Consider the following 26,644-nt stretch of genomic DNA (forward strand, 5'->3'; position numbering starts at 1 on the left):
TTAGGAAGCCAATGAGCAGCATTTATTCTAGAATCCATTAGAATTCCAATTTACTTTTCATTTGCCATCCATAGAATGAGAGCAAATCCTGTGCTGGCTGGGGCCCTTTGCTCGCCTGTGCCTTCCTCAGGCTCAAGGCAGGCGGTCTGTGTCAGAGGTAGAGATGGCAGCCCTGGAGGGTTCCAGAGCTGCGCCGATGCATGGGGCCAGGGTCAGGAGGGGCAAGAGGTAAACAGTGCACATCCATCACTGCAGCCAGGGTGCTACTTGCTACCCGCCATGATCCTGAGGTACTGGAGGGCGCGGCGAGCAGCCTCACCTCGGGCTGCCTCCCTGGTAGTTGCAGAACCATGACACACAGTGGCTGGCTGGGTGGACAGCTCCACTAGGCACTGGCAGAGCCCACTCAAGCTCAGTTCTTCTAGAAACCAAGAAAGAGGAAGGAGGAAGTATGGGGGAGAGAGGGCACCAAATATGATGTACGTCACCTATCTCTTAACCCCTTTATACTTCCTCTGGTCCTGTCCCCTCCACCGCCCGCCAAGTCCCCTAGCTGGCCATACCAATGTCCAGGTAGCTGACATGGAAAGCCTGCTCCTCGGAGAGCTCATTGAGGACACTGCAGCAGGCAGAACCCAGAGTCCCTAGAGAGCCCACAGAGCAGCTACGAAGGGACAGAATTTTTTCTCCCACAGAATTGCGCAGGGAATCCCATGTGCAGCCTGGCCCCCGGTTCCGAAGTCCATCCAGGCGGGAGCTCACGCCCTAATAAGATGAGACGGAGAAAGCTAAGCTCTGGCATGCTATCTGCTGGAACCTCATCTGGTTCCAGGCAGCCTTCCTCGCCCCAGTAAAAGTTGCTTACAGGGCCTTTGCCCTAGGTGAGCTTTCCCCAGTGAGTGCAGCACAGGCTAGCACAGGCTGAGGGGACTGCTGGGCTCACAAGTTCAAGAGGCCCTACAGTTTGGTAAGAAAACTGAAGAGAAGCAGGTCCAGACTCACTCCCAAATCACAGACAGACCCAACCCACTGAACCACATGGCAAACCCACATAAACCACTTACAATGGAAAAGTGATCATCCTCAGGTTCTGCCTCGTTGCCATCCCGGGCGTCCAGAGGAACTGTGTGCACTCGAAGCAGCATTTTAGCTGCTGCATTCCGCTTTGCCAGCTTTTTGGAAGTGCCACTGCCTGAGTGTGGGGAAGGGGTTGCTGGTGTGGGCATTGCTAAGAGGCCAGTGCTCTCCTTCCGGGTTATACTTGGACTGAAGTCCCTCAATGGGATGTCAACGCACATGGGAGCTGAAAGTCTGTCGTTGGCCAGAAGAGAGGGGAAGATGGGCAGGGGCAAGGAGGACACAGGAGCAGGAGCTAAGCAAGGGGTTGCAAAGCACAGGGATAGAGCATAGCCAGGCAAAGAGAGAGCCACCTTGTGCTCCTGGTCAGAGCGCGACAGAAACAGTTACCAATCTCAACGAAGCGTTCCACCCGGCAGGTCATGGTGAATTCTTTACGGTGAGCAGGCCCAGACTCCTGGGTCACCATGTACTCTGGCAAACGCCAGCCTTTTTGTACCACGAGCTCCTTAAAGGGAGACAGACACAAGAACCCAAGGCTAAGTAAGGAGAGGTTCCTTAGCTACATGGCCTTCTTCCCAGGAGCCTCAGCCTTTGGGTGAGGATGACCACCCTCCCACAGTAAGACCCCTGCTCACAGCCCTAGTTCAGAGAGGACAGCACAGACCTGCAGAGCACCAACGGGGTTGCACTCCGACTGCTGCGGGGAGACAGGGGGCTGCATCTCCATGGGAGGGCTCCTAGAGGAGAAGGGCCACTGCCACCATCTCCTGACTTCCCACCAGGCAGGGAGCAATCTGTCCAAACATCCAGTCTTGCTCCTCCCAACCCCCAGCATGCCAGCCCTGCTAGTTCCCAGGAGAATTTCGATGTGGAAATATGTCAGCAGTTTCCCTATGACGGAGCCAGTTCTGGAAGTACCTTGTGGGCCTCAAACATGGGACCTACCGTGCCCAGCTCAGAAAATGGAGCCTATAAAATATCTGAACAATCTAACATCTTCACATGGCTATTTAGACATCGTAAATTGCCTCCATCTCAAGCTTGCCAGCAAGCTCTGGTGCAAATTTTTCAATTATTCCACTCTGTGTTTACTTAAAGGCTTCTTCATCCTAACCTGCCTGGGTCCAAGGGCTAAGAGGTGAGGGTCTTCCCTCCCTCTGAGATATCAGGGAACTCAAGATACCTGGTTAGTAGAGCAGATGGAAGAGGGGCGGCAACTTCTGCAGCAATGACAGGCGCGTCCTCAAGCAGTGAAGGATCTAGAAGAGAAAAAGAACTTCCCAAGGGGAAGGGAGCCTTGGATTCACACCCATGTAGAAAGGAACGGGGGTGTGAGGTCCTTCTGACTTTCCATCCCCTGAGAGAATTCCTTCCCCCTGATCCAGACTCAAAGAGAGCCCCAGCAACAGCTCTTCCTCCAGGGATCCTCTGCTGACCCACACTGGCTCAAAAGCACTGAGGTTGGGGGGGGGCTCAGAAAAGAGTCTCTTTCCTACCCAACAACAAGCTCCAACCTAAATGTAGAAGAGGAAAAGTCATGTTCCTAGAAAGTGGGCATGTCAGGACCAACTTATCAGCCTTAGTCCCCACCCCCTATGCCCTATCCCAGCCCCAGAGCAGCCACCACCCATCAAAGGGGCTATTACCCTGAGCCACCCTAGAAACACCCTGTTCAGCTTTGGAGTCTCCAGGCCGGGCTTAGGGAGTAGGAGGCAGTGAGGACGCCTGGGTTCTCGGCAGGGCTGCTAGTGTGCCTTGGCTGTTCCTCCCTCACCTGCTTTCCTCCAGGGCTGGGTCCAGCATGCTCCCCCCTTTGAGGTGTTTGAGGGCCACCTCAGCTGCCTTGTGCTTGGCTGCCTTCTTGCTGGGGCCCTGACCTAAGAAAAGGGGTGTGGGCAATACTGGAGGTCACCAGCGGACAGCAGAGAAACCAGCCCCCACAGCCAGAGGGAGTCAACAGCCCTCTGAGCAACCCCCCTGCCAGGACTGGAAGGGTTCTGCTGACTGCTGGAAAGGCCTTCATCCTGGTTAGCATCATCTGAAAGGAAAGCCTTACTAAGGCACTGTCTACATCAGACTGACCTGTAGACACATCTGGGGGACTGTCTTGATTGCTAATGAGGTAGAAATGCCTAGCCCCTATCGTGGTGCCACCCCTAGGCAGGTGGTCTGAAAGTGGCAGCATCTGCCATTGCCCCTGCTGTGTGCTGGGAGGCTATGGAACAGTAAGCAGGCAGCAAGTTTATTCTCTTTGCTCTTGACTGTGAATGAGTTTCTTAATGGTGATGAGGGCTGTAAACCATCAACCCTATCCTCCCCTAAACAGCGTTTAGGTAAGGTGTTTCATCATAACAATACAAACGGACCTAGAACAGCCCATATCTCTCAGTTATCTCCCATAACTAAGCCATGCCAGGCAGGACTTGTGAGCTCCAACACCAGGAGCGGGGAGTGTCTTCCTTTCCCCTCGATAAATAGGCAGTAGAAACAACAAAGGGTCGGTTCTGAAGTAAGAGCTCTACCCTGCCACTCATCAGGCATGTGACCATCTGCCAGTCATTTCGTTTCTGAGACTAAGATGAAGGCCAACAGAGTGTGAGCTTGCTACCCCAAATACCCTCTACGGCAGTAAAAGTAGCAGATCCCTTTGACATTTCCTGTCCTATCCAACTTCTGACAGCCCTGTTCTTCCAATCCAGAAAGCAGCTTTCCCCGCTAAAATCTCCACCCCTCCCTGGCCTTAAAGAAGAGGACTGGGAAGCGGTTACACGATACTAAGCCACGGGCCCTGTGAATGCACACCCCAGCCAGGCTGCCCAAGCCTTCCTCACCAGTGCAGCTGGTGTCGCCAACGGTGACCCGGAAGGTGAAATTAGGCTGATGGGCTTGGCCCTCGGCTTTGAGAAGGTCGTACACGGGCGTCTTTCCTATTCTGGTCCCATACTCCTGAAGAAGGCTGATCGGGGTCTTGCCCGGGTTGGCGGACAGCATTTGCTCTACGCTGGGAGAGAGGGGCACAAACCACTATCACACTTTCCCTTTCGGCACCCACCTGACCAAGCATTACCACATTAGACATAGCCATTAGGGTCCATGGATCCCAGGCAGTATAGCATCCATGGACTGGGCTAAAAGTTAAGGTGCAGGAGGGAAAGCAAGAGCCTCTACCCCAAGGCAAGTGGAGAAAGGACTGTTCTCAGTTAGGGAGAGGGATCCTGTGCCGTAGTGCTGGTTGGACGTGCATTTTCCCCTGGCACAATGCAATTCGGAAACCCAGTACCCACCAAATGCACTGAACATCGGGTCATAAAGCCTAAGACTCCAGAGCAGTCTGGGAATCGAGCCAACCCCAAACTAGAGCTGGAGGCGATGGCCACTGACCCAGTGCATGCTGGGAACCTCTGCCCACTACCCCAGTGCTTGCTGGGAACAACCCTCAGACCAGGTGCATGCTGGGGCTGCGCCACTACCCGTCCGCACAGCCTCACACTTTTCGTCCTGCAGGAATCGAAATAGGCAGCTCACCTTGGCAGCCCGCAGCCTGTGGTAGTGCCGGAGCCCTGCTCCTCTTCACTCATTCCCTCCTCCGTCCCCGCGAGCGCCACCGTGACTACAGCTTCCACGCGCCCCAGTACACCACCGACGAGCTAGGGCCGGGGCCAAGCCCGGAGTCGCGGCCGACAGGGCCCGCAGCGGGGCATGCTGGGATCTGGAGTCCCCTGCCCATCCGGCTCCTTGTGTCTTCATCAGGAGTCGAGCTATCCGCCCCACAACTCTCCGCGTGGCTCGCCCGGGCGCCTGCGCCGCCCTCTGGGAGGAGCGGACCCTCCACGGAAGCTTCCCAACCTACCAGTGGTTTTTGTTTTCTAGTGTCATCCCGCCTTCTTCCTAGCGCACTGCCTCCTCCCAGGCTGAGACTGTGAGCATGCGTACTAGCAGGTGGCGGCGACTGGGGGCGGGGCGGTAAGGGACGCAGCCCTCAGAGAACTACAGAACCCAGGTGCCCGCGCGCCATCCGGTCACCGCTGCAGGCTTCGCGGCTTCATTGGCTGTGTTGAGAGCGACTTCCTCTAGGCGCTTGTCGATTGGTCACCTGGGCCAGAGGGCGGGACGGGGAAAGATAGGGTCCGCTTCTTGAGAAAGGGTTGTGATTGGCTGAGGGGGCTGCTGGCGTGGTTCTTTCGCTGGCCCAGAGGATGGGCCTTACCTGGCCGCCCCCACCTCAGAGCTATGGGGCTGTCGTAAGTTTTTTCAGAAACTGTCTCCCCAGGCACCAGTATAAGTCCCTAGCGCCTCAGGCCTTCGTGTTAAAAACCTGCTGCTTTTCTGTGGCGTGTCCTTGCCGCTCTTCATTAGCGCAGGCAGCCTGTCGGGGTTTGCGACTCTTTAGATAGGCCCTAGTGAACCTTTCTTGAACTGTCCGGGAACCTGGGGCCCGAGGATCATGAGGTGGCTCTTATGCTGTGTTCTTTAGTCTCAGCTGAAAGAGCACGAGAGTAATTAACGAACTAAAATATGCGCAAAGTACTTTTGGATCCCCAAAGTCTTGATACCATCAGGGTGAAGGATATAGGGAAAATCTTGTGACCTTGGACAGAGGAAGAAAGACACCACGAAAATCGTGATCTAAGAGTGTTTTAAGAATAGCTCTAGGAAGAGATGTCTTACTAAGAAGGTAGAAGATTCTCGGGATGATAATGAGGGGTCATCCAGGAGCTCTGATGTGGGAAAGAACTTAGGACTGGGTGGATTCCAATGGGGTGAACTGAGCAGTGACAAGGAAGACCAGCTGGCGATATTGATCTGAGAAGGGGGCACAGCCAGAGCGTTGTACGCTGAGGAGCTGCTCTCTCGGGGTATAGGAAAGAGTCTAGAAGACAGGTCACTAGGGGTTCCTACAGAATCCGCATGAGGCCCAAAGAGGGATTGCCGTAGGTCACCTCCAGGAAGGAGGCACAGAGCCTAGGCGAGCCAGAAACGAGCCTGGAGCGCGCCGGATGGCAGCCGCGGGCTCCTTTAAGAGGCCGGCGGCTCCAGCGCAGCATCCCCCGCTCAGGGCGTGTCCGTCCCGGGGGCCCAGGGGCGGGGGCCTTGGAAGGAGCGGGAGTTCAAGTCGAGTGAGGACGGGGCTTAGACTAGGGGGTGGGGGCCAAAAGCTGGGGCTGACATCCGAGCACCTGAGCTCCACACGAGCATCGCCAGTGACAGCACCCCGGGTCCGGTGGAGGGCAACGGGAGGGAGGAGGGGAGGAGGAGGAGGCGGGAGCAGCATCCGGAGCCGAGCTGCAGCAGCGCCGCCTTTTGTGCTGCGGCCGCGGAGCCCCCGAGGTGAGAGCCTGGGCGAGTCGTGGGGGTGGGGGGCAGAAATGGGTTCGGGTCTTGGGATCTGGGGTGGCGGAAGAGTCGGGATACAATTGTGGCGTGGTGGGGGAGGAGGTGACTGAGGATGCTGAGACCGTGGGATGAAGGAACTGGGTACCTGGACCCGACGCCTAGAGATAGCAAGGAGCGGGGCGAAGCTGAGGGATGCGGCGGCCCAGTTTTGAGACCAGAAGCCTCCAACGCTGTAGTGGATCATGTGGGGGTGAAGATGGCCAGGGGAAGACTTAAAGAACGGCGGGCAAGAGCACGTCCTCTTTTTCTCCTCATCCTCAAGACCGAGAGGGAAGGGGAAGGGAGAGTTGTGGCCCTCTCCAGGGAAGGGAGGGAAGGGCAAGGCCTAATGTACCCACCGTCCCCCTCCCCCACACCTGCACCTTTCAGGCTCCACCTGAAAATTAGGCTGCTCCTATTCCTGCACGCCCTGGCGGGGTTTCTCTCCCCTTCCGTCTGTAGTGCTAATGTTTCTGATCTCCAGCTGTGGCATTCCCTACCATCCAGCTGTTGAACCCTTCCCCCATTTGTATGTGGCTTCGGTCTCAGCCGGCTGTCCTCTGGCTTCCCTAACCCACTTCCCAGGTCAGACACTATGAATCCCCCCCCCTTTTCTCACACACTCACCAAACTCCTTGGCTTACCACGTTGATAGCCAAGGCTTTGGCTGAGGGTGGACTCCGTAAGCAGTAGTAGGGAATGGAGGGAGGAGGCTTGCAACTCTATTTGCTGCCTTTTTGGCCTTCGGACAAGAGAACACGCACCTGAGATCTCACACACCCCAAACCCCTGCAGCCACAGTGGGCGTCTCACTCTCATCCTCCTCTCCCTTCCAGTTCTCCGGTTGCCTTCCTTGGCTCTGAGAGACCTGGTTTCCAGCCTGGTCATCCCAGGCTTACATCAGCAGCAAGCATTTGGGAAGGAAAGATCCCAGGTGCCCCCTGGGCCTTTCCGTACAGACACTGAAGTTTCCAAGTTCAATAGCGCTGCCCCCTCTTGTCTCACATTTAAGGAGGGGAAAGTATCTGAGGCTCAAGCTAAGCCCCAGCCAACTGTAGGCTCCCAGGAAGACCCCAAGGTCCAACACTCATGAAGTTCGCCGTCATTGGTAGAAGGTGTGATTCCAGATTACCTAGGTTTCTTCACAGAAAAACCCTCTAAAAGGCAGTTACTGCTCAGGTTCTCAGGGGAGAAGTGTTGGTAAGGTGATAAAGGACCCTAAATTCTAGCACCCACTTCTGCCTCGTGTTGTCCATGTCTAAGGAGTAAGAGAATTGGGGACGAAGCTTTTCTGTCCTTGTTGAAAGGGTGCCCGCAGAGGAGTTTGTCCACTTGCCCCCAGAAAGCCTGGTCATGTGTGCATTGGGAGAGAGGCAACACCGGTCTGGACGATAGAGCCCCTGACCTTCAGTTTTATTTGTTTATTTATTTGTGGCATTAGGAATTGATCCTAGGACCCTACACATTCTGGGCAAGCTCTCTACAGCCCAAACTACATTATCAACTTATTTTTTACAGATTTTATTTTGAGACACAGTGCCACTAAGTTGCCCAGTCAGGGCTTGAACTTTGAACCCTCCTGCCTCTGCCTCCTAAATGAGTGGGCTTTGAGGCTGAGCCAGGAAACCTGGCAGGCTGCATTTTCCTTTGCTATTTTTTTTCACCTCTTGTTTTCCACCTTTCTTCCTGTCCTCGGTGTTACCTCTTGTTTTGAGGAGATAAAAGAAGCAAGAAGCTAGCCCGGTGCACCATGGCCGATGCCCGCCTTTAATCTCAGCACAGAGGAGGCAGGTGGACAAGTGGATCTTTGTGACTTCAGGACAGCCAAGGCTACAGACAGGGGTGTGGCTCCATTGGTAGGGGGCCTCCAAGAAGCCATGGCAAAGCCCTGCAGAAAGTTTGATGTGGTTTACTTCCCTTATCCTGCTCGGGGCAGAGAGGAAGGAGATCAGGAGCTCAGGGTCATAGTCAACTACAGAGCAAGCTCAAGGCTAGTATGGGTGGGTGACATAAGAAAAAGTTATTTTACTTTGTGTGAAACATAACTGCTGTCTTTGGAGAGCATCCTGTGTGCCAGGTACTGGGCCAAGAACTTTTGGTTACCTCAGTAGTTCATGTAACATTAAGTTACACTGTCATCATCTGAGCTTTAGGGATGAGGAGATTGCAGTGAGGTAGCCAGTCTCGGTGGTACATTTCAGTGATCAGTGAGCTAAGTAACCGATAATGCCAGAAAGACAGAGTTTGAGAGATGCAAGAGTATCAGAGCATGAAGGCGAACACCTGGTCTGTACTGGAGTTCTGGGCTAGCCAGGGCTACAGAGTAAGAGCTTGTCTGTCCAGAAACAACAACAAACCAGTCATGAGATGAGAACTAGAATTGGAAGCCAGGCATGTCCCACTGGCCTTTGCGCAGAGACAGCTTTGTTAGCGGGTCTCATACTGCAGGGCATCCAGCGCATCAGAGCAGAAACTTGGTGCTGAGGCCTGTGAGTTCCCCATTCCTAGGCTAGGAACAGAAATGGATGGATATTACACATGTCTTATCTCTTTTCTGCAATTAAAAAACATGTAAAAGCAAAAACATCACATTTTATATTAAAGGAAGCTTAAAATTATTACTGAAATAATATAGATAAACCTAAAGAAGAGAATTGATGAACTATGTGTGTTGGTGCCTGCCTGTAATCCCAGCACTTAGGAGAAACAAAAGGTATTCATGTCCAGCTTGGCCTATATGAGACCTTGTATTATTTAAAGAAGAAAAAAGTTGAAATATCCATAATTTCACCTGTCACCTTTTTTAAGACAAGGTTTCACAGTGTAACTTAGGTTGGCCTTAGCCTCTGAGTTTACAGGTATGTCTCAGCTCACGTGGTTACTTTCAGATATTTTAAGATGCTAATTCAGTCCTGGTGCCGTGTGTTCCTTATAGTCCGCTTCTTTCAGGCCTGTGGCCGTGCCATGCCATGCTGCTCCTGCTCGCTGCCTCTCTTATCCTCCTGAGCGAGGCTCACTGAGCAGGCCCCAGAGGGAACCAGCTAGGGAATAAGGATGAGGTGCAGGGCTCCGGACCTTCCCTCAAGTTTGCAGAGGCAAGACAGCAGATCTGGAGCCTACTCTCATGTGACCACTGGAATTATCATTGATCCTAGCAGAGCCAAATCTTCCTTTTTTTCTGGTTGAGAAGAGCTGGCCTCCCTACAATCCACAAAGAAAGATCTGGTGTCTAACTAGGTGGGAAAACAGAGCAGAGCCAGGAAGGAGGCAGGCATGGCTCACTGTGCCCCTACCTCCTCTTCTTGCCCCTCCTCAGCCCTGAAGGCCAGGTAGGAGAGTCTGTGTGAGACCCAACCTCCAAGGGCCTAGGGCAAGGCTGCTGTAGTGCCTTTTCCCCTCCAGATCCATAGCTGGCTTTTTCCCTAAGCAGCACTGAGCACTGAGCCCCAGCCCCTTCACCGTCCACCTTACTGGCAAAGGGATGATAAAAAGGAGCCTCAGGATTTGAAGTGGCAAGAACCTAGGGTTCTGTGATCTCCACTTCTCAAAAGCCAACTCCCTTTTCACGGCCCCTAAGAGAGTGGGAGTCCTTTCCAGCTTGGAAGATTTCTGGGGTAAGACCATGGGTCCTGACAAGAGGAAAAGTAGCCGGGCGGTGGTGGCGCACGCCTTTAATCCCAGCACTCGGGAGGCAGAGGCAGGTGGATCTCTGTGAGTTCGAGGCAGCCTGGTCTACAAGAGCTAGTTCCAGGACAGGCTCCAAAGCTACAGAGAAACCCTATAGGGGGGGGGGGGGATAGGCAGGCCGCAGGCACAGCAGCCGTCTGTCCTGCACTCAGAAGCATCTGTCCTTAAGGATCTCACAGCATGCGTGGTAGAGAACCAGGATTCCCATAACAGTCCCTGAGAGGGAAATGAGGTCCAGGAAGGAAGAGAGTTGAGTGTGAGAACTCAAGGGATAGGCAGATGGCCACACCCCTGAGCAGAACCTCCAGGACTGACCACCAGACAAGCCACCGGGTCCTGCTGCTACAGCAGGAAGGAGCAAGAGCCCACCTGCTTCAGCCTTGCAGTCTCCTCAGGAATGAGGAGAGGTGAAGGTGACTTCCAGGTCCCAACTCTATAGACATCTCCCGTAGTAGATGAAGTCAGGGACCACTCTGTGCCCTCACAGTCCGGCACACAGGCACTGTCCACATTTGTCCTGTGGTTTAGTGACTGACAGAAATCCCTGCTCTGTGCCCCCCAGGCCCTGCATAATTGATAGCTAGGGAGACAGGTCCTCTCCCCCTGGGTGACCCGACCCAGCTGGGGGGCAGTGAGACACAGCTGGTGGGTCAGGAATAAAGGAAGCAGAAAGGGGACATTTGCTGGGAAAGAGGAATCTCCAGTTTACCACGGCTCCCTGGGGTCCCTCAACTCTCCAGTCTGTCTTCTTTCAGGTCAATCTAGAAGAGCTGTCACTAGCCTGAGGGGGTAGGGGACCCATACCATGACTAAATGCCCTGGGTGTCATCTCTTGCTTCTCCAGCTGTTCCCACTGCCCTAAAAGGTGAGCAGGTGGAATGGCTTCTCGGCTCCCCAGCTGCTGGCCCTGGATACCACAGTGTCCTCTGGGGCTGCCTGTGTGATCTCAGCGAGGCGGAACTGCAAACTGATTCTGAAGATGGCATCCTATCTACGATTATACCTGGTTGCAGTCCAGATGGTGCCAAAACCATTTTTAAAATCTGATGCTTTGATACCTAAAACTGGGCTTCTAGATAGGAAACGAGTGTAGAAAGGGAAAGGCCGGCTGTGGTAGTCATCTCCTTTTCGTCTCCATCTTCCCAGGGTTCTGTTTTCAGGCCACCCTCCAGGTTTGACGCTGTTGGTCAATCTCTTCACCCAGTTCTTTTGACTGTCCATTTCTTAACTTCTGTGTGGTACTGCCCCCCCCCCCCAAGCAACCCTACGAGTCCTCCCCCTCCCATTCCCTTTTCCTTCACCAGATACCCAGCCCAAGTATCTGTGCATGAGGGGTCGGAGGAAGGTGAGCTTCAGGGGACACAGGTGGGGCCAACAGCGAGCCCATACCTGAATGCAGGCAGCCAACATAGCCTCCACCCTTAAACCTGCCCAGGTCAGAGGCGGGCTCCGGCGGGGCCCCGCCCCTGACTCGCGTTCACGTGACCCTAGGCTAATCTTGTCCCGATGACTTCACGGGCCCAGTCGTCATGGTTACGCCGCAGCGCCCAGCCCTTCCCCCAGCTGGCTGTGCTCTCTTCTCCCCCTCCTGGACCCCTCCTGCTGCCGCGCCCCCAGCCCCGCGGCACGTGACTGTCGGGAAGGAGGTCGGCAGGGGAGGGGGAGCTATGGCCGTAACCCCTTCCACTCCACTTGCCGCGGTGCGGTCCCTGGTGTCAGGCGGTCCAGCAGGTGGGCATGCGAGAGCATGCGAGAGCCCCATCCTTGGGGCCGCGGTGAGAGGCGGAAGTCTTAGGGTCGTTTGCAGGAAATTCTCCGTGTGTTCGCAGGCTGGTCTGTGTTAGTAATTTACGCTCTCGAAGCCGAAGCCGCACACATCGTGGGATATGTTGGCAATTCAGAGTCTGTGGTTCCTGGTTTCTTGACCTCGGTTTTCTCTAGACCATAAGAAGACCAAATACGCCTTATTTGCTAGGCTGTTCGGAGGATTCAGGGAATTGAGACACACGGGGCATGTGTGACCCTAGGTGGGTAGAGCAGTGTTTCTGAGCCACGAGGCTGGAGGCTCAGGGCCTTGCCCACTCAAAAGCACTTTAACCAGACAGGGTTGGGACTGCATGGAAGACTTACAGGTGGAAGTGAGACGGTGACTGTGGCGCCACCAGCTGGTTAATACTTCTGTACCTGTGCTTTAGTGGGGCTTATAATTCCAACTGTATTTGTATAATTTTTAGCTTCTTAATTTCATATTTTTTATGTGTGTGTGGGAGCCTGCATGAGGTTATGGCACTTGGCACTATGGCAGGGCCTTGGTTTGTGAGCCACCATGTGGATGCTGGGAACAAACTCCAAAAATCTGCAAGAATAGTAAGCACTGTTAACCCCAGCCATCTCTCCGGCCCCTTGGTATATATTAATTATACCTAACCATGGGTTTCATTATGATATTTTAATGTTTGTATATAATGTATTTGATCATCCATATTCCTCATAACCCTTGTCCCATCTTCCCCCACATCCTATGTATTCCTTCCCAACCAATACCCCTTCCATTGTCTCCTCCTCTCTTCTCCCCTCCACACCCCCCCCAGAGTTTAATTAGGTTTGCTAATAGGAGCCTCAATTTGGGTTAATTTACAGTGGCATGGGCACCTTACCAGTGGGGTCTATACCATCAAAGAAAATGTCTTTCCTCTCCCAGCAGCCATTAGCTGCATTTATAGTTTCTTTAATAGAAGGCCAGAGGGAAGGAAAGATCGGTGTGGTGTTGTGAGCCCTCCATACCCAAGGCTGCATGTGGACATAGCCAGTATTGTGCAGTCTTGTGCTTATAATCACCGTATCCCTACAGTTTATGGGCTTTTTGTTTTTCCTAGACAGCTGGTTTGTGAGCCACCATGTGGTTGCTGGGAATTGAACTCAGGACCTTTGGAAGAGTAGGCAATGTTCTTAACCTCTAAGCCATCTCTCCAGCCCTACTCTGTTTATTTTTTAAAACAAAGTTTCACTGTGTAGCCCAGGCTGGCCTGAAACTCACTGTGAAGCAGGAGACTTTCAGCTTCTTACCCTCCCACTTCCACTCCACGCTGGAACAGTTAGGTCCCTTTCTGTGCTGCTGGAGACTGAACTCAAGGCCCTTCCTTGCTATGCGAGCACTCTAGTGTTACATTGTGGCGACAGTGAACTGCAGTAGTCAGCCTATGCTAAAGACTGCACACATAGTAACTTTTGGGAAAGTTCACAATTGCCTTTGGACACTCTAATTCAGAACCTGATATATCTTTTTTTTTTAATATAATTTTTTTATTGAAAAAAAAAAGATTTCCGCCTCCTCCCCGCCTCCCATTTCCCACCCCGTCTCCCTTTTCCCCCCTCCTCCCTCTCCTCTCCCCCTCCCCCCCACTCCTCTCCCCCTCCCTCTCCAGTCTGAGGGGCAGTCAGGGTTCCCTGCCCTGTGGAAAGTCCAAAGTCCTCCCCGCTCCATCCTGGTCTAGGAAGGTGGACATCCAAACTGGCTAGGCTCCCACAAAGCCAGAACATGAAGTAGGATCAAAACCCAGTGGCATTGTCCTTGGCTTCTCAGCAGCCCTCATTGTCCGTCATATTCAGAGAGTCCGGTTTTATCCCATGGTTTTTCAGTCGTAGTCCAGCTGGCCTTGGTGAGCTCACAATAGATCAGCCCCACTGTCTCCGTGGGTGGGTGCACCCCTCGTGGTCCTGACTTCTTTGCTCATATTTTCCCTCCTTCTGCTCCTCCTTGGGACATTGGGAGCTCAGTCCAGTGCAGAACCTGATATATCTTGATGCCCAGGGTTGCCTAGCTACCAACATAAGAAGCCACTAAGGGATCTTACACAAACAAAGCTGATGAGTTTTATGTTTTGGATCTTTCAGAAGCTGAATGGAAAATTAAGAGAGAACTTGAGAATCATTCATCCTCAGCCAGGTTCTGATAGCTAATGAGGCTTCAACTAAAGCAGTAACAGGACTAGAGAAAATATTGGCAATGTGTCATATTTAACTTTTAATTTGTTTCTATTTACTTACTTTATGAATGTTTTGCCTGCATGCATGTATGTGCACTATGTGGGTGCCTATTAGATCCCCTGGAACTGGAGTTACAGTTGGTTCTGAGCCATCGTGTGAGTGTGGGACTCAAACCCAGATCCTCTGCAAGAGCAACTGACAACTCTAAGCCCAGCCCAGTCAGTAGGATTTTCAAATGTACTAGTCACAGGATAAACGGGGGTGCTTGTTACCTGCACAGACCCGAACCTAGCCCATACACACAGTCTTCAAGAAAAAGGGCTGCAGATGGTGCTAGGCAAGCTGAGAGTGTCCTTTATTCCTGCACCGTGCTCTGAGCACCCTCCACACTGTCCTTCATTCCCTGATTAGAGGGAACACTAGCAGCAAACCCCATGTCTCATTCTTTGATACCCACAAAACATGGGGCTGGGAGAACAGTATGACTCTTGGTGTCAAGTTCTGAAGTAAGTCTGGAAAGCTGGGAGAGTTTGCTGAGCCTGGATGCTAGTTGGGCTCTTTGTGTAACTGGAGAAACTGACACGCAGCTGTAATTTGCCCAAATCAAATGTAAAATTTAGTTTGTTGGTATTGTTTTTATAGGTGCCAGCTAGGGACTAGATCCAGGATCTTTGCCTATTTGTATGGCTCTTTTTGTTTCTTTCTCTGAAGTAGGGTTTTATGTAGTCCTTGCTGGCTTCATGTTCAGGATCCTCTTGCCGCTGCCTCTCAAGTGCTGGGATATGGGAATTATACCACTAGGCCCAGCTGGATTTGTAGATGTTGTTTATTTTTGGAGACAAGACAGAATCTTAAGTAGCTCAGGCTGGCCTAAGATTCAATACTTAGGCAAGGATGATCTTGAATGTCTGATCTCTTGCCTCCACCCACCACGTGCTAGAGTTACAGGCCTGTGTGCCCTGCCCAGGTTTATGGAGTCCAAGGCCTTTGCATTCCAGGCAAGCACTCTACCAAACTAAGCTGCGTCCTCAACCCATTTGTTTGTTTTTTCGAGACAGGATTTCTCTGTGTAGCCCTGGCTGTCCTGGAACTTGATCTGTAGACCAGGCTGGCCTCAAATTTGAAGATCCACTTGCCTCTGCTTCCTGAGTGCTGGGATTAAAGGTGTGCACCATCACCACCTGGCCTAGACCTGTCATTTTAATGTTTGCTATTTAGCACACAGCTATGAATTGGGACATATTTCTATTGCCTGGAAAGCTTAAACTTGGAGAGCTGGGGGGGGGGTAGGAAAAAAAAAAGAGATGAGCCCTCTTTTGACCTCTAAGAAGATGCAGGTGAAGGTCAGAGCCTCACACCACCCCCTTTTCCCAACTGTTGAGGGGCTAGCACAGCTCTGTGGTTGTTTCTGGACGAGGTAACATCCTGTTGGCGAGCACTGAGTGGTCACCTGTAAGCAGAAAGAGAAGGGCCCAGATGTGAGTCCTGAGTTGAATGTTCCTGAGAAGGCTTCGGGTACTGTTGGCTAGGAATACATAATCAGTGTACATCACATTGGTGTTTTGCCTGCATGTTGACTCGGGAAGATGTTGACATCACATTATCTGAGTGTGCAGAAAAGCCTGCTTGTATGATTCAACACGAGGAAGGTCTCTGTGTGTTGCCACTGTGTGCCTGAGATTGAGATTCAGATAAAAGTGTCTGACACCCAGGCTGGATTTAGTGGTGCACACCTTTAATTTTAGCACTAAGACAGGCAGGCAGGTCTCTGTAAGTTCAAGGCCAGGTTGGTCTACACAGAGTTCCAGGACAGCCAGACCTCCATCAGGAGACATTATATATAAAAAATAAAAATCTGTTGTTGACAGTGAACCTCAGCTGACGAGAATGCTCCAGGGGTTGTACAAACCAGGATCTGGTTCAGATCTACTAGCCCCTGCCTCTCAAGTGCTAGGACTAAAGGTGTGCACTACTACACCAGGCCTAGGCTTTTTTCTTTTTAAAAGATTCATTATGTATACAGTCTTATATCTGTCTGTATGCCTACAGGCCAGAAAAGGGCACCAGATCTTATTACAGATGGTTGTGAGCCACCATGTGGTTGCTGGGAATTGAACTGAGGACCTGTGGAAGAGCAGTCAGTGTCTCCAGCCCTTGATTTTTTTTTCCCCTCCTTTTTGGTGTTTTGAGACACAGTTTCTCTGTAGCTTTGGAGCCTGTCCTGAAACTAACTCTTGTAGACCAGGCTGGCCTCGAACTCGCAGAGATCCACCTGCCTCTGCCTCTTGACTGCTGGGATTAAAGGTGTGCGCCACCACCGCCCAGCCAGCCCTTAATTTTAAGATTTATGTGTTGGTATTTTGCCTGCAAATATCTGAGTGCACCGTGTATGTAGTGAATGACTGATGAGGCCAAAGGAGGGTGTTGGAGCCCCTAGAATTGGGATTTCAGATGGTTGAGCCATGGAGTAGTGTTCTTAACTGCCTGGCCTTCTCCTTGCTTTCATTTTTGATTTTGCCATGCTGGGCATGAAACCCAGGCATTCAGGTACATTAAATGTTCTCAGTAGCTTTGGAGGCTGTCCTGAAACTAATTCTTGTAGACCAGACTGGCCTCGAACTCAGAGATCTGCCCTGCTTCTGCCTCCCAAGTGCTGAAATTGAAGGCGTGCACCACTGCTGTCGGGCTCTTTAACTTTAGCCATAGCACCTGAGTGGGTGTTACTTCTCTTTGCCTGCTGATACTCAAGTATATTATCTGTATATCTGTCACTTGCATCACTTCATAGATACCAAGAGGAAGCTCAGCTGAATCAGATTTCCCATAGTGACAGGCAGGCCAACTACAGCTAGGTACTGTGAGCTCTTTGTACTGTCTGTGGCTGACGGCCCCTCCCTCCTTAATTTCTCACAGGGCCAGCTGCTCCGCACACCTGGCTCCAGAGGCCATGGCTTGCCTCCATGATACCCGAACACCCTCCCCTTCCTTTGGGGGTTTTGTGTCTACTCTAAGTGAGGCTTCCATGCGCAAGCTGGATCCAGACACTTCAGACTGCACCCCAGAGAAGGACCTAACACCTACCCAATGTGTACTTCGAGATGTTGTGCCTCTGGGTGGACAGGGCGGGGGAGGGCCCAGTCCCTCCCCAGGTGGAGAGCCTCCCCCAGAGCCTTTTGCCAATAGTGTCCTGCAGCTACATGAGCAGGATGCAGGTGGGCCAGGGGGAGCCACTGGATCACCTGAGAGTCGAGCATCGAGGGTGCGAGCTGACGAGGTGCGGCTGCAGTGCCAGAGCGGCAGTGGCTTCCTTGAAGGTCTCTTTGGCTGCCTGCGCCCTGTCTGGACAATGATTGGCAAAGCCTACTCCACAGAACACAAGCAACAGCAGGAAGGTAGGCCAGATCCCTCTTCAACAGTGGTTGGGACTTCCCAACCTAATCACTTCCTACCTCATCAGCTTGATTTCCCCTTTACGTGTTTGTTCTAGTGCTGGGATTAAACCAACACTACATGCTAGACACGTGTTTCACTGCACAGCTGAGTCTTCAGCTCTTCATTATCTTCTCCCACTGTGCTGAGGAACCCAACCCAGGCATTTAGGTTTTATGCATGCTAGCCAAGTACTCTACAAATGTGCTACACCCTGGGTCCACCCAGTTTCCTACAAGGCTACCCCAATTATTCCCTTCACTAGTCTTTCGGCCTACATTGTCTCATCACTGACATATGCACCCAACCCTTGAGTGTCTCACAGGGCCTTCAGTGCAGATCTTTCTGAGCCTGTGGCACTATGCCTCCTACCCACAGACCTTTGGGAAGTCCCCTTTGAGGAGATCCTGGACCTGCAATGGGTAGGCTCAGGGGCTCAGGGTGCTGTTTTCCTGGGACGCTTCCATGGGGAGGAAGTGGCTGTGAAGAAGGTTCGAGACCTCAAGGAAACCGACATCAAGCATCTGCGAAAGCTCAAGCACCCCAACATCATCACTTTCAAGTGAGGTCCAGGGCAGGGGCTGGGAACACCGTGCTAAGCCCCAGAACTCCACTCACCTGGGCATGTATCTCCCATTCTCAAAGGAGACCCAAACAAATGGTCTGGGTGGAAATATAGGTCCATAAGGTATCCACACTGAAGTAATCAATGACTTGACCTGTCTGGCCCCCAGGGGTGTTTGCACACAGGCTCCCTGCTACTGCATCCTTATGGAATTCTGCGCCCAAGGTCAGCTATATGAGGTGCTCAGGGCTGGCCGCCCTGTCACTCCTTCCTTGTTGGTGGACTGGTCCATGGGCATCGCTGGTGGCATGAATTACCTGCACCTGCACAAGATCATCCACAGGGACCTTAAATCCCCCAAGTGAGTAAGCGGGCTGAGGTGCATGCAGGTGACCTTCCCCTGGCAGGGACAGCACATTTCAGGTTCTGTCCTAAATTCATCCAAGAAACTTCTTCCAAGCAACAGTCGTTGGAAGAATGTGTTAGGTGTCCCAAACAATATCATAAAGACAGTAACAGCAGTTAAATGGGGTGTGGAGGGACATGGATACTGGCTGACTACCCTCTTTACCAGCATGCTCATCACATACGACGATGTGGTGAAGATCTCAGATTTTGGCACTTCCAAGGAGCTGAGTGACAAGAGCACCAAGATGTCCTTTGCAGGGACAGTGGCCTGGATGGCCCCTGAGGTGATACGCAATGAGCCTGTGTCTGAGAAGGTCGACATCTGGTAAGCACCAGGGTGGTACTTCCAGGATTATACAGATGTCACACAGGACTTGTGGAGGGAACCCTCTGAATGATGTCCTCTCTTGTCTTCAGGTCCTTTGGGGTGGTGCTATGGGAACTACTGACTGGCGAGATTCCCTACAAAGACGTAGACTCCTCAGCCATCATCTGGGGTGTAGGAAGCAACAGTCTCCACCTGCCTGTGCCCTCCAGCTGCCCAGATGGTTTTAAAATTCTGCTTCGCCAGTGCTGGTAAGGATGGCCTGGCTGGCAGACTGGACTGACCAAGTCGAGGAGCTAGAGAGTGACGGAAAGCCAGCACCTAGAACCCAGATATCTAGGCTGAGAATTCATTGCAAAAGCAAGTTCCCTGACCGCTCCAAGGTCCAGGACCCAGAATTGTGAACAGGCGGTCACAGGACTCACTCTGGGAAAGACAGCTCTAGTTCCTTTCTCATCCCTCCCCACCTCTATTCCTTCTAGGAACAGCAAACCACGAAACCGCCCATCATTCCGACAGATCTTGCTGCACCTGGACATCGCTTCTGCCGACGTGCTCTCCACACCCCAGGAGACTTATTTTAAGTCCCAGGTGTGCTGTGGGTGGAAAAACAATGGATGTCTGACCCTTACAAACATGGCAGAGCCTTTGATAGGACAGGAAATCTGACTCAATAGATGAGTTCTCTTAGACAGATGTAGAGGACAGGGTCTGTGAGGTTACAGGGACACAGTAATAGATGAGTTCTCTTAGACAGATGTAGAGGACAGGGTCTGTGAGGTTACAGGGACACAGTCCTCACCCCCTCACCTCATGTCTCTCCATCCCTAGGCAGAGTGGCGGGAAGAAGTAAAACTGCACTTTGAAAAGATTAAGTCAGAAGGGACATGTCTGCACCGCCTAGAAGAGGAGCTGGTGATGCGAAGAAGGGAAGAACTCAGGTATGTGCCTACTCAGTAGGAACCATTTACCACAACCCCAGAGAAGGGGCACCAGGGCAGCTCACTTTGCGACAATCATCTGCCCGTTCAGACATGCCCTGGACATCAGGGAACACTATGAACGGAAGCTGGAGAGAGCCAACAACCTGTACATGGAGCTGAATGCCCTCATGCTGCAGCTAGAACTCAAAGAGAGGGAGCTGCTCAGGTAACTAAGCCCCTTAAACACCTCGTCCCTGGTTTTCACGAAGCTACCCAACTTGGGAGACCTAATGAGGTGTCCGGATCTTTAGGCGAGAGCAGGCTTTGGAAAGGAGATGTCCAGGTCTATTGAAGTCACACCCTTCCCGCGGCCTCCTACATGGAAACACAATGGAGAAGCTCATCAAGAAAAGGAACGTGCCACAGAAACTGTCACCCCACAGTAAAAGGTGACTGAACAGGACTGGCAGAAGGGAAGCTGGCATGGCAGTGTTTGTCTTTAGTGGGGAGGATTTTATAATTGTTGACCTCGACCTTGTCCTTTCCTTCTCCTACCAGGCCAGATATTCTCAAGACAGAATCTTTGCTACCTAAACTAGATGCAGCCCTAAGTGGGGTGGGGCTTCCTGGGTGTCCTAAGGGACCCCCCTCACCAGGAAGGAGTCGTCGTGGCAAGACCCGTCACCGAAAGGCCAGTGCCAAGGGCAGCTGTGGAGACCTGCCTGGGCTTCGAGCAGCTTTGCCACCCCATGAGCCTGGAGGACTAGGAAGCCCAGGGGGCCTAGGAGTGGGCCCTTCAGCTTGGGATGCCTGCCCCCCTGCTCTCCGTGGACTCCACCATGATCTTCTACTGCGAAAGATGTCCTCATCATCCCCAGATCTGCTGTCGGCAGCACTGGGAGCACGAGGCCGAGGGGCCACAGGGGGAGCTCGGGATCCTGGCTCACCTCCTCCACCCCAGGGCGATACTCCTCCAAGTGAGGGATCAGCTCCTGGTTCTACCAGCCCAGATTCACCTGGGGGAGCCAAAGGGGAACCACCTCCACCAGTAGGACCTGGTGAAGGCATGGGGCTGCTGGGAACTGGAAGGGAAGGGACTGCAGGCCGGGGAGGAAGCCGGGCTGGGTCCCAGCACTTGACCCCAGCTGCACTGCTGTACAGGGCTGCTGTGACTCGAAGTCAGGTAAAGTATGGGGCAGTTCCTCCTTTCCCTTTCCTTCTTTAATCTCCCTAGGGGTCCAAGTGCTGTAACCCCACCCAACTATGTAACCTTCCCCAATTCTTAATGACTTTGGTATTTTTGACTGGTTCACACACACACATACACACACCCATCTCTACTGTAGAAACGTGGTATCTCATCTGAAGAGGAGGAAGGAGAGGTAGACAGTGAAGTAGAGCTGCCCCCCAGTCAGAGGTGAGTGCTGGTATAATGGCATCTTTTGCTTTGGGAACTGTAAAGGACAAAAGCTGTAACCTTGCCTCAATGTTTAGGTGGCCTCAGGGCTCGAACATGCGTCAGTCACTCTCTACCTTCAGTTCAGAGAACCCATCAGATGTGGAGGAAGGTACAGCTAGTGAGCCTTCCCCCAGTGGCACACCAGAAGTTGGCAGTACCAACACTGATGAGCGGCCAGATGAAAAGTCTGATGACATGTGCTCCCAGGGCTCAGAAATCCCACTGGACCCACCTGCTTCAGAGGTGGTCCCTGACCCTGAAACCAGCTCCGTGCCCATGCAACAACAGGATCTACTCAGAGGTGAGCAGGTGAGTCACGAGCAAGCGCCAGACACTGCACATGAACTGGGAGCTGGTACCCAGTCATGTGAAAATCTTTAGGGAAGACAGCTGTACAGGCTAGAGATACTTAAGATACTTAGCCTTCAAACCACTTAAGTTTCCAAGCCAGTTTCTTCCATAGAAATGAAAACAAATATCCATATAAATGGAATGAAACCAACAGTTCAGAGCTTCCAGTATTGGTGTCTGATGTTCAACTGGTGAACTATAAACTGCCATCAGCAAAGCATCCCATCCCGAAAAGTCTATCTGGCAAGTGCATTGAAGCACGATCTAAACAACCTATAAGCAGTAAGAGAAAAACCTCCAGTGTTGACTGAGGGCCCTGAAGGAAGCGGCAATGCTCACGGCATTTCTACTCTTCCTCACAGGGCCCCAATCCTGAGGACTCAGACTGTGACAGCACTGAACTGGACAACTCCAACAGCATTGATGCCTTGCGGCCCCCAGCCTCCCTTCCTCCATGAAAGACACTCTTATTCCTTGTATATAGAGAAATATTTATATAAATAATATATATGCGCCACATAATCAACAGATAGACGGGGCTTTCTTAGCCTTAAATCAGGCTTGAGAGTGAAGGAACCCCCCCTTGACCAATTGCAGAATAAGTTCTAGGGACACTGGCAGCTGTGGAAACGAATGATTCCAAGTACTATCCTAGAGCTACGAGGAAAGGAAACCGGTCCCTTCTTGCTTCACCCCATTCCTTATGTTCAGCAAGCGTCTAGGCAATAGAAAAGCCAGGCTTGTCTCTACACTGTCCACCCCTGAACACTGGGGGGGGGGGGGGGGGAGGCAGGAGAGGATCCACTTAAGACTGCACTTTTATTTTCCATTCACTGTTTACACACTTTGCACTTGGGAGGAGGGAAACTAAGGCTGGGTCCTCCCCTCTGAGGTTTCTCAGGTGGCAATGTAACCATTTCTTTGTCCCTGTTTCTCTGCCCAAGCCCTGGCTTAGGGCCCAGAGGCAAGTTAGAAGACTGATAGCATGTGATGGCTCAGGCTGAAGAGCTGGACAACTGGGGTGCTGTTAAAGTCCCTACTATTATCCTGGTGCCTGGTAGGGGTGGGGACTGTCTTACTGTAACCCCTGTGAACAACCCTGAAATATAACCACTCCATGCAGGCCCAGCTGTCGAGGGTTTTCTTGGTGAATGAATGCAATACGTAGTTTAACAATCTTGGATTTAAGAGTTTGTCTGGACAAATTACTTACTACTTTTTCTAACATGTCAAACTTCAACATTCTAAGTTAACTTTTCTAAATTATTTCAGGACGAGAATATAAATGGGTTAAAGAAGGCCAGTTAGATTAAGAATAAGGGGCAGTCACTCCCAACCTTACTGTCAACCATATACACATCTGTATGTATATGTGCGTGCTTTATATGTGTGTGTATACATAATATATATGTGCGTATATATGTACACACACACATCTTCCTGGCCGAGCTGCATAGACACACCTGTTGCTCTACAACCCTAGGATGAACGTATGTAATTGCCATCCATTCCTCATGAACAAATCTTCTAAAGGCCACGCAAAATTATGGCAGGGAAAGACCAAGGACAATTAAACAAAAGAACAACAAAAACAAAACATGGAGTGGTAAAACAGAAGAAAATCTTAATTCTATTCAAACCCAGCCAGGGCTCTGTGAAGGTTAAAGGTATAAAAATAACATCCAGACAGGAATAACACCCACGTAGTCACTGTGGCATCCAGTTTCTATTCACAAAGGAAAAGCTCCAGTCCATCTTTTAATTTTTTTTTTGAAAAATTCCTGACATTACAGAACTAAACTGAAATGTATTAATATTCCACTCTTACATTTCCATGACAAACAAAAATTCATGAGCCAAAAAAACCCCAAAAAAAAGGAAAACGGGGGAGAAGCTTATAAAACTAAATATGGATATCTCAGCGTAACTGCTGAACAGAGAAAGAATTAAAACGCTTTTAATTAAAAAATCATGAGTGGATGATAAAGTGTGTAGAAACTGAAAATTTACAAACTATTTAAAACCTGGAATCGCTGACTGTTCAGAAACTACACAGATGGATCATGGGTGGTGGTGAACAGCAGAAAGGGATTATGGGTGAATCTGCACTGTTCTAGCTGCTCCCCATGCCACCTGTCTCCGAGGAAAGCCTGTAAAACAGAAAGAAGAGTCGGTCAGTTTACCCAGTTACAAGGTCTCTTAAATCAACTGTAACGCGATGTGGTGTGCATGTTAATACCATTCCAACCTAGCATCCTGAGGCTCATTTAACAAAGCACGCCATGTTGGTGACACTGTCTCCTTAAGCTTTACCCTCGGAAACTGCTCTAGTGTTTCTAGAGCTGTAACTCGCATTGTTGTTGGGAGGGAACACAGAAACTGTTTCTTTACTGCTCTGCTCACCCCCTTCACACAACAGTGAGAACACACAACAGTGAGAACACACAACAGTGAGAACACACAACAGTGAGAACACACAACAGTGAGAACACTAGCCTCCAGAAAGATAAATCTCACCTCATGTGTTTACAGCCTATGTAGCTCTCTCAGTGTGAAGGAACTGCTTTGTATTAGGAGCACATTTGAAGACATCACATAACTTTAAGACAACACATAACTTTAGATACTAAAGGGTGTTAAAGGAAAGAACCAAGTAAAGAAACTATAGTAAAGAATTCAGTTATTGTTTTCAAGCTTAGATTTCATTACAAAAATGAATAATACAACAAGCAACAGGGCTCACTCTTCAAAACCCAAAACCTATGGCCTTCTTTCTTACTGTGCCAAATCCTCCTATTAAACATACCTAACTACAGTACCTTTCTACGTCTGTTTTAAATGGGTCATCTGAGGTTCTGGAACCAATTAAACTTTGAAGGAAAGGCATTCAGTATACTTCACTGAAATTAGGTAGGCAGCAAAATACCTCATTTTGAAGCTAACTAAAAGTCTCAGTTCCACACCATAAGCTCAACTTCACTAAGAGGTGATTGACATCTAATAGGTGTTTGAGTAACACACTATTGCACTAAAGTACGAATACAACAAAGGGGGATTGTCCCAGAAACCAGAAAGGTCATCCTTCACTTAAAGACTGTTTTCATTAAAGTCAGAAATGAATGTGCCTAAACATTAAAAACATATGTGAGATCTCCAAAGCAAGGGTCAGGCTTGCTAAGTACACTCATAGGTGAAATTCAATATAAAGGGAACTATTTCATTCTTTGAAAAGTAAGAGGGGCTACAGATATGGCTCAGTGAGTTCCCTGATGAAGCAAATGCCAGAAGTGGCAGTGCACACCTGTAATCTGGGATGCTTGCTGAGTATATAATCTAGTCAGTGAGTCCCAGGTTCAAAAGATCTCATCTCAAAAAATAAGTTGGAGAATGAGGAAAACAAACATGTTTTGACTTCCATTCACCCACATACAAGTCCCATATGTATCCACATACATGATACACACACAAAACAGGAATACATGGGCTGTGGAGATGGCTCAGTGGATACAGTGTTTGTCATACAAGCATGAAGACCTGACTTTAACGCTCCCTAAACAGTAACAGATAGTCCAGGGCATCTGTAGTCCCAGCACACCTAGGACAGATCAGAAGCTGAGAAAGGACAATCCCTAGAAGCTAGAAAGTCAGCTGTTAGCAGGATAAAAAAAGACCATCTCAAACAGGGTGGAAGACAACCACTTGTGCTCCACGGCACACATGCACCTACACACAGCACACGGGCCCAACAACAACAACATGGACACAAATACAGCAGATTCTTATCAATCTCAAAATAAGATGACCCTAGGACAAGATAAACAATGAGCTTTAGGGACCCAAGAGACAGTTAAGGGGTAGAAGCCCTTATTACTCTTACAGGGACCTGGATTTGGTTCACAATGTCACTTGGTGGCTCACATTGTCTGTGACTCCAGTTTTATAGGATCCAACATTTTCAAGTGCCCGAGGGCCCTGCACACATATAATGCACATGCATACACACATAAAACACACATCAAATAAGTAAAACAACCTTTGAATGATAGAGCTTTTGTAGGTAACAGAGGTTCCATGGAACTGGTTAGTTTAAATCTAGTAACTTAAACAAAAATCCCTACCATATAGGGTGGAAGAACGGTGGCCACATATAAGCAGCTCAACAACTGTCCAGCACGCACTATAAAGCCTAAAAATTTATAAAGGGCAAGATGCAGAGGGGAGCACAGAAGAGAAATCTCAACCAGAAACACATCTGACTCATGACAGTCAAGTCCCCTGAATATCTGGATTCCCATCCCAGCAATTCTTTATTGGGGATATCTGTTAGATATCAGCCAGGCACCTTTAATACCAACACTTGGGAGGCAGAGGCAGGTGGATCTCTTTGAGTTCAAGGCCAGCCTGGTCTACAGACGAGTTCTAGAACAGCCAGGAGCTGTTACACAGAGACACCCTGTCTCAAAAAACAAAAGGAAAAAAAAAATACAAAAAAACAACATCAACAAAAAACCGAAAAATAAAAAAAAAAACAACAACACAACAAGCAAAACAAAAACAGAATCTTTCCAACAGACAAGATAAAGTTAAAAATGAAATCCCTATGGAGATAGTTATCAGCATAGTAATGTCTGAACTATAGAGTTGGACCACTCAGCATAGGACACAGCTATCACCCTGACCCAGGGTACGTTGAACACAAACATGTAAGGTCATCCTAACACTGAAAGGTAATGTAGTACGCAAGAACAGCCACGTCTTTCTGCTGTTGTTCAATATCACTCTAGGCTGGGAAAGGCCATCAGAAAAAAAAATAAATCTACATGGAAACCTTCACAGTAAAGAAAACTCACAATATGTCCATGGGTTGACAAGAGAATCAAATGGCCTTCTCACCATATGGGATACATTGCTCTTCCGTTTTTTGTTCTCCAATGCAAGAGAATAAACCCAGCAAATATTGTACCACTGCTTTCAATCCACAGCCCCAGCACATCATTTTCCTCTTTTGTGGAAAATACTTGTAGCTCATCTTGATTAAAAAAAAAAAAAAAAAAAAA

General features: G+C 50.3%; 3 protein-coding genes across 32 annotated transcripts in view; 1 reads left to right on the forward strand and 2 right to left on the reverse strand.

Annotated features, from left to right (window-relative positions):
- Positions 1 to 7: 7 nt before the first annotated feature.
- Positions 8 to 4,947, reverse strand: Tarbp2 (TARBP2 subunit of RISC loading complex). 6 transcript variants are annotated; one of them, XM_050126685.1, is made up of 9 exons: positions 4,606 to 4,947; positions 3,912 to 4,081; positions 2,855 to 2,957; positions 2,264 to 2,356; positions 1,745 to 1,817; positions 1,468 to 1,585; positions 1,065 to 1,192; positions 564 to 765; positions 8 to 418 (listed from the first exon to the last, which is right to left on the reverse strand). In XM_050126685.1, exons 1-9 carry the CDS (start codon positions 4,656 to 4,658, stop codon positions 264 to 266), a joined length of 1,095 nt encoding a protein of 364 aa, XP_049982642.1. In that variant the 5' UTR covers positions 4,659 to 4,947; the 3' UTR covers positions 8 to 263. The 6 variants fall into 6 exon arrangements, with proteins under 6 accessions (XP_049982642.1, XP_049982645.1, XP_049982640.1 ...); XM_050126688.1 differs by having other exon boundaries at positions 8 to 421; positions 3,912 to 4,076; positions 4,606 to 4,942; XM_050126683.1 differs by having other exon boundaries at positions 8 to 421; positions 4,606 to 4,938.
- A 281-nt stretch (positions 4,948 to 5,228) lies between these two features.
- Map3k12 (mitogen-activated protein kinase kinase kinase 12) lies at positions 5,229 to 22,711 on the forward strand. Of its 5 annotated transcripts, none has more exons than XM_050126642.1 (14): positions 5,229 to 6,408; positions 17,041 to 17,519; positions 17,935 to 18,118; positions 18,291 to 18,482; positions 18,696 to 18,854; positions 18,947 to 19,105; positions 19,337 to 19,445; positions 19,686 to 19,795; positions 19,887 to 20,003; positions 20,089 to 20,226; positions 20,336 to 20,960; positions 21,124 to 21,194; positions 21,272 to 21,545; positions 21,950 to 22,711. In XM_050126642.1, the coding sequence occupies exons 2-14, from the start codon at positions 17,075 to 17,077 to the stop codon at positions 22,043 to 22,045; spliced, it is 2,679 nt and encodes an 892-aa protein (XP_049982599.1). In that variant the 5' UTR covers positions 5,229 to 6,408; positions 17,041 to 17,074; the 3' UTR covers positions 22,046 to 22,711. The 5 variants fall into 5 exon arrangements, with proteins under 5 accessions (XP_049982599.1, XP_049982601.1, XP_049982602.1 ...); XM_050126644.1 differs by having other exon boundaries at positions 5,244 to 5,321; positions 21,317 to 21,545; XM_050126645.1 differs by having other exon boundaries at positions 5,245 to 5,321; positions 21,272 to 21,537.
- A 594-nt stretch (positions 22,712 to 23,305) lies between these two features.
- Positions 23,306 to 26,644, reverse strand: part of Pcbp2 (poly(rC) binding protein 2) — a 25,915-nt gene continuing 22,576 nt past the window's right edge. For all 21 annotated transcript variants that reach the window (XM_050126662.1, XM_050126678.1, XM_050126676.1 and 18 more), the window contains one exon: positions 23,306 to 23,737. In XM_050126662.1, coding sequence (XP_049982619.1) covers positions 23,701 to 23,737 — 37 coding nt within the window. In that variant the 3' untranslated portion in view covers positions 23,306 to 23,700. The remainder of the gene's footprint in view (positions 23,738 to 26,644) is intronic.

The sequence above is a fragment of the Alexandromys fortis genome, unplaced genomic scaffold, assembly GCF_014885135.2.
Source record: "Alexandromys fortis isolate MF-2015 unplaced genomic scaffold, M_Fortis_MF-2015_v1.1 scaffold_264, whole genome shotgun sequence".
NCBI lineage: Eukaryota > Metazoa > Chordata > Mammalia > Rodentia > Cricetidae > Alexandromys > Alexandromys fortis.

What these genes read in the sequence shown, in the direction of transcription:
- Tarbp2 (XM_050126683.1), bottom strand. Translation starts at nt 4,658, where the DNA reads ATGAGTGAAGAGGAGCAGGGCTCCGGCACTACCACAGGCTGCGGGCTG. An exon ending in TGGCGACACCAGCTGCACTG is followed by an intron (nt 2,958 to 3,911) that starts GTGAGGAAGGCT and finishes CCCTTTTCTTAG; the next exon opens with GTCAGGGCCCCAGCAAGAAG. An exon ending in CCAGCCCTGGAGGAAAGCAG is followed by an intron (nt 2,357 to 2,854) that starts GTGAGGGAGGAA and finishes CCCCTTGGGAAG; the next exon opens with TTCTTTTTCTCTTCTAGATC.
- Map3k12 (XM_050126641.1), top strand. An exon ending in CTGCTGTGACTCGAAGTCAG is followed by an intron (nt 20,961 to 21,123) that starts GTAAAGTATGGG and finishes TCTCTACTGTAG; the next exon opens with AAACGTGGTATCTCATCTGA. An exon ending in GAGCTGCCCCCCAGTCAGAG is followed by an intron (nt 21,195 to 21,271) that starts GTGAGTGCTGGT and finishes CTCAATGTTTAG; the next exon opens with GTGGCCTCAGGGCTCGAACA.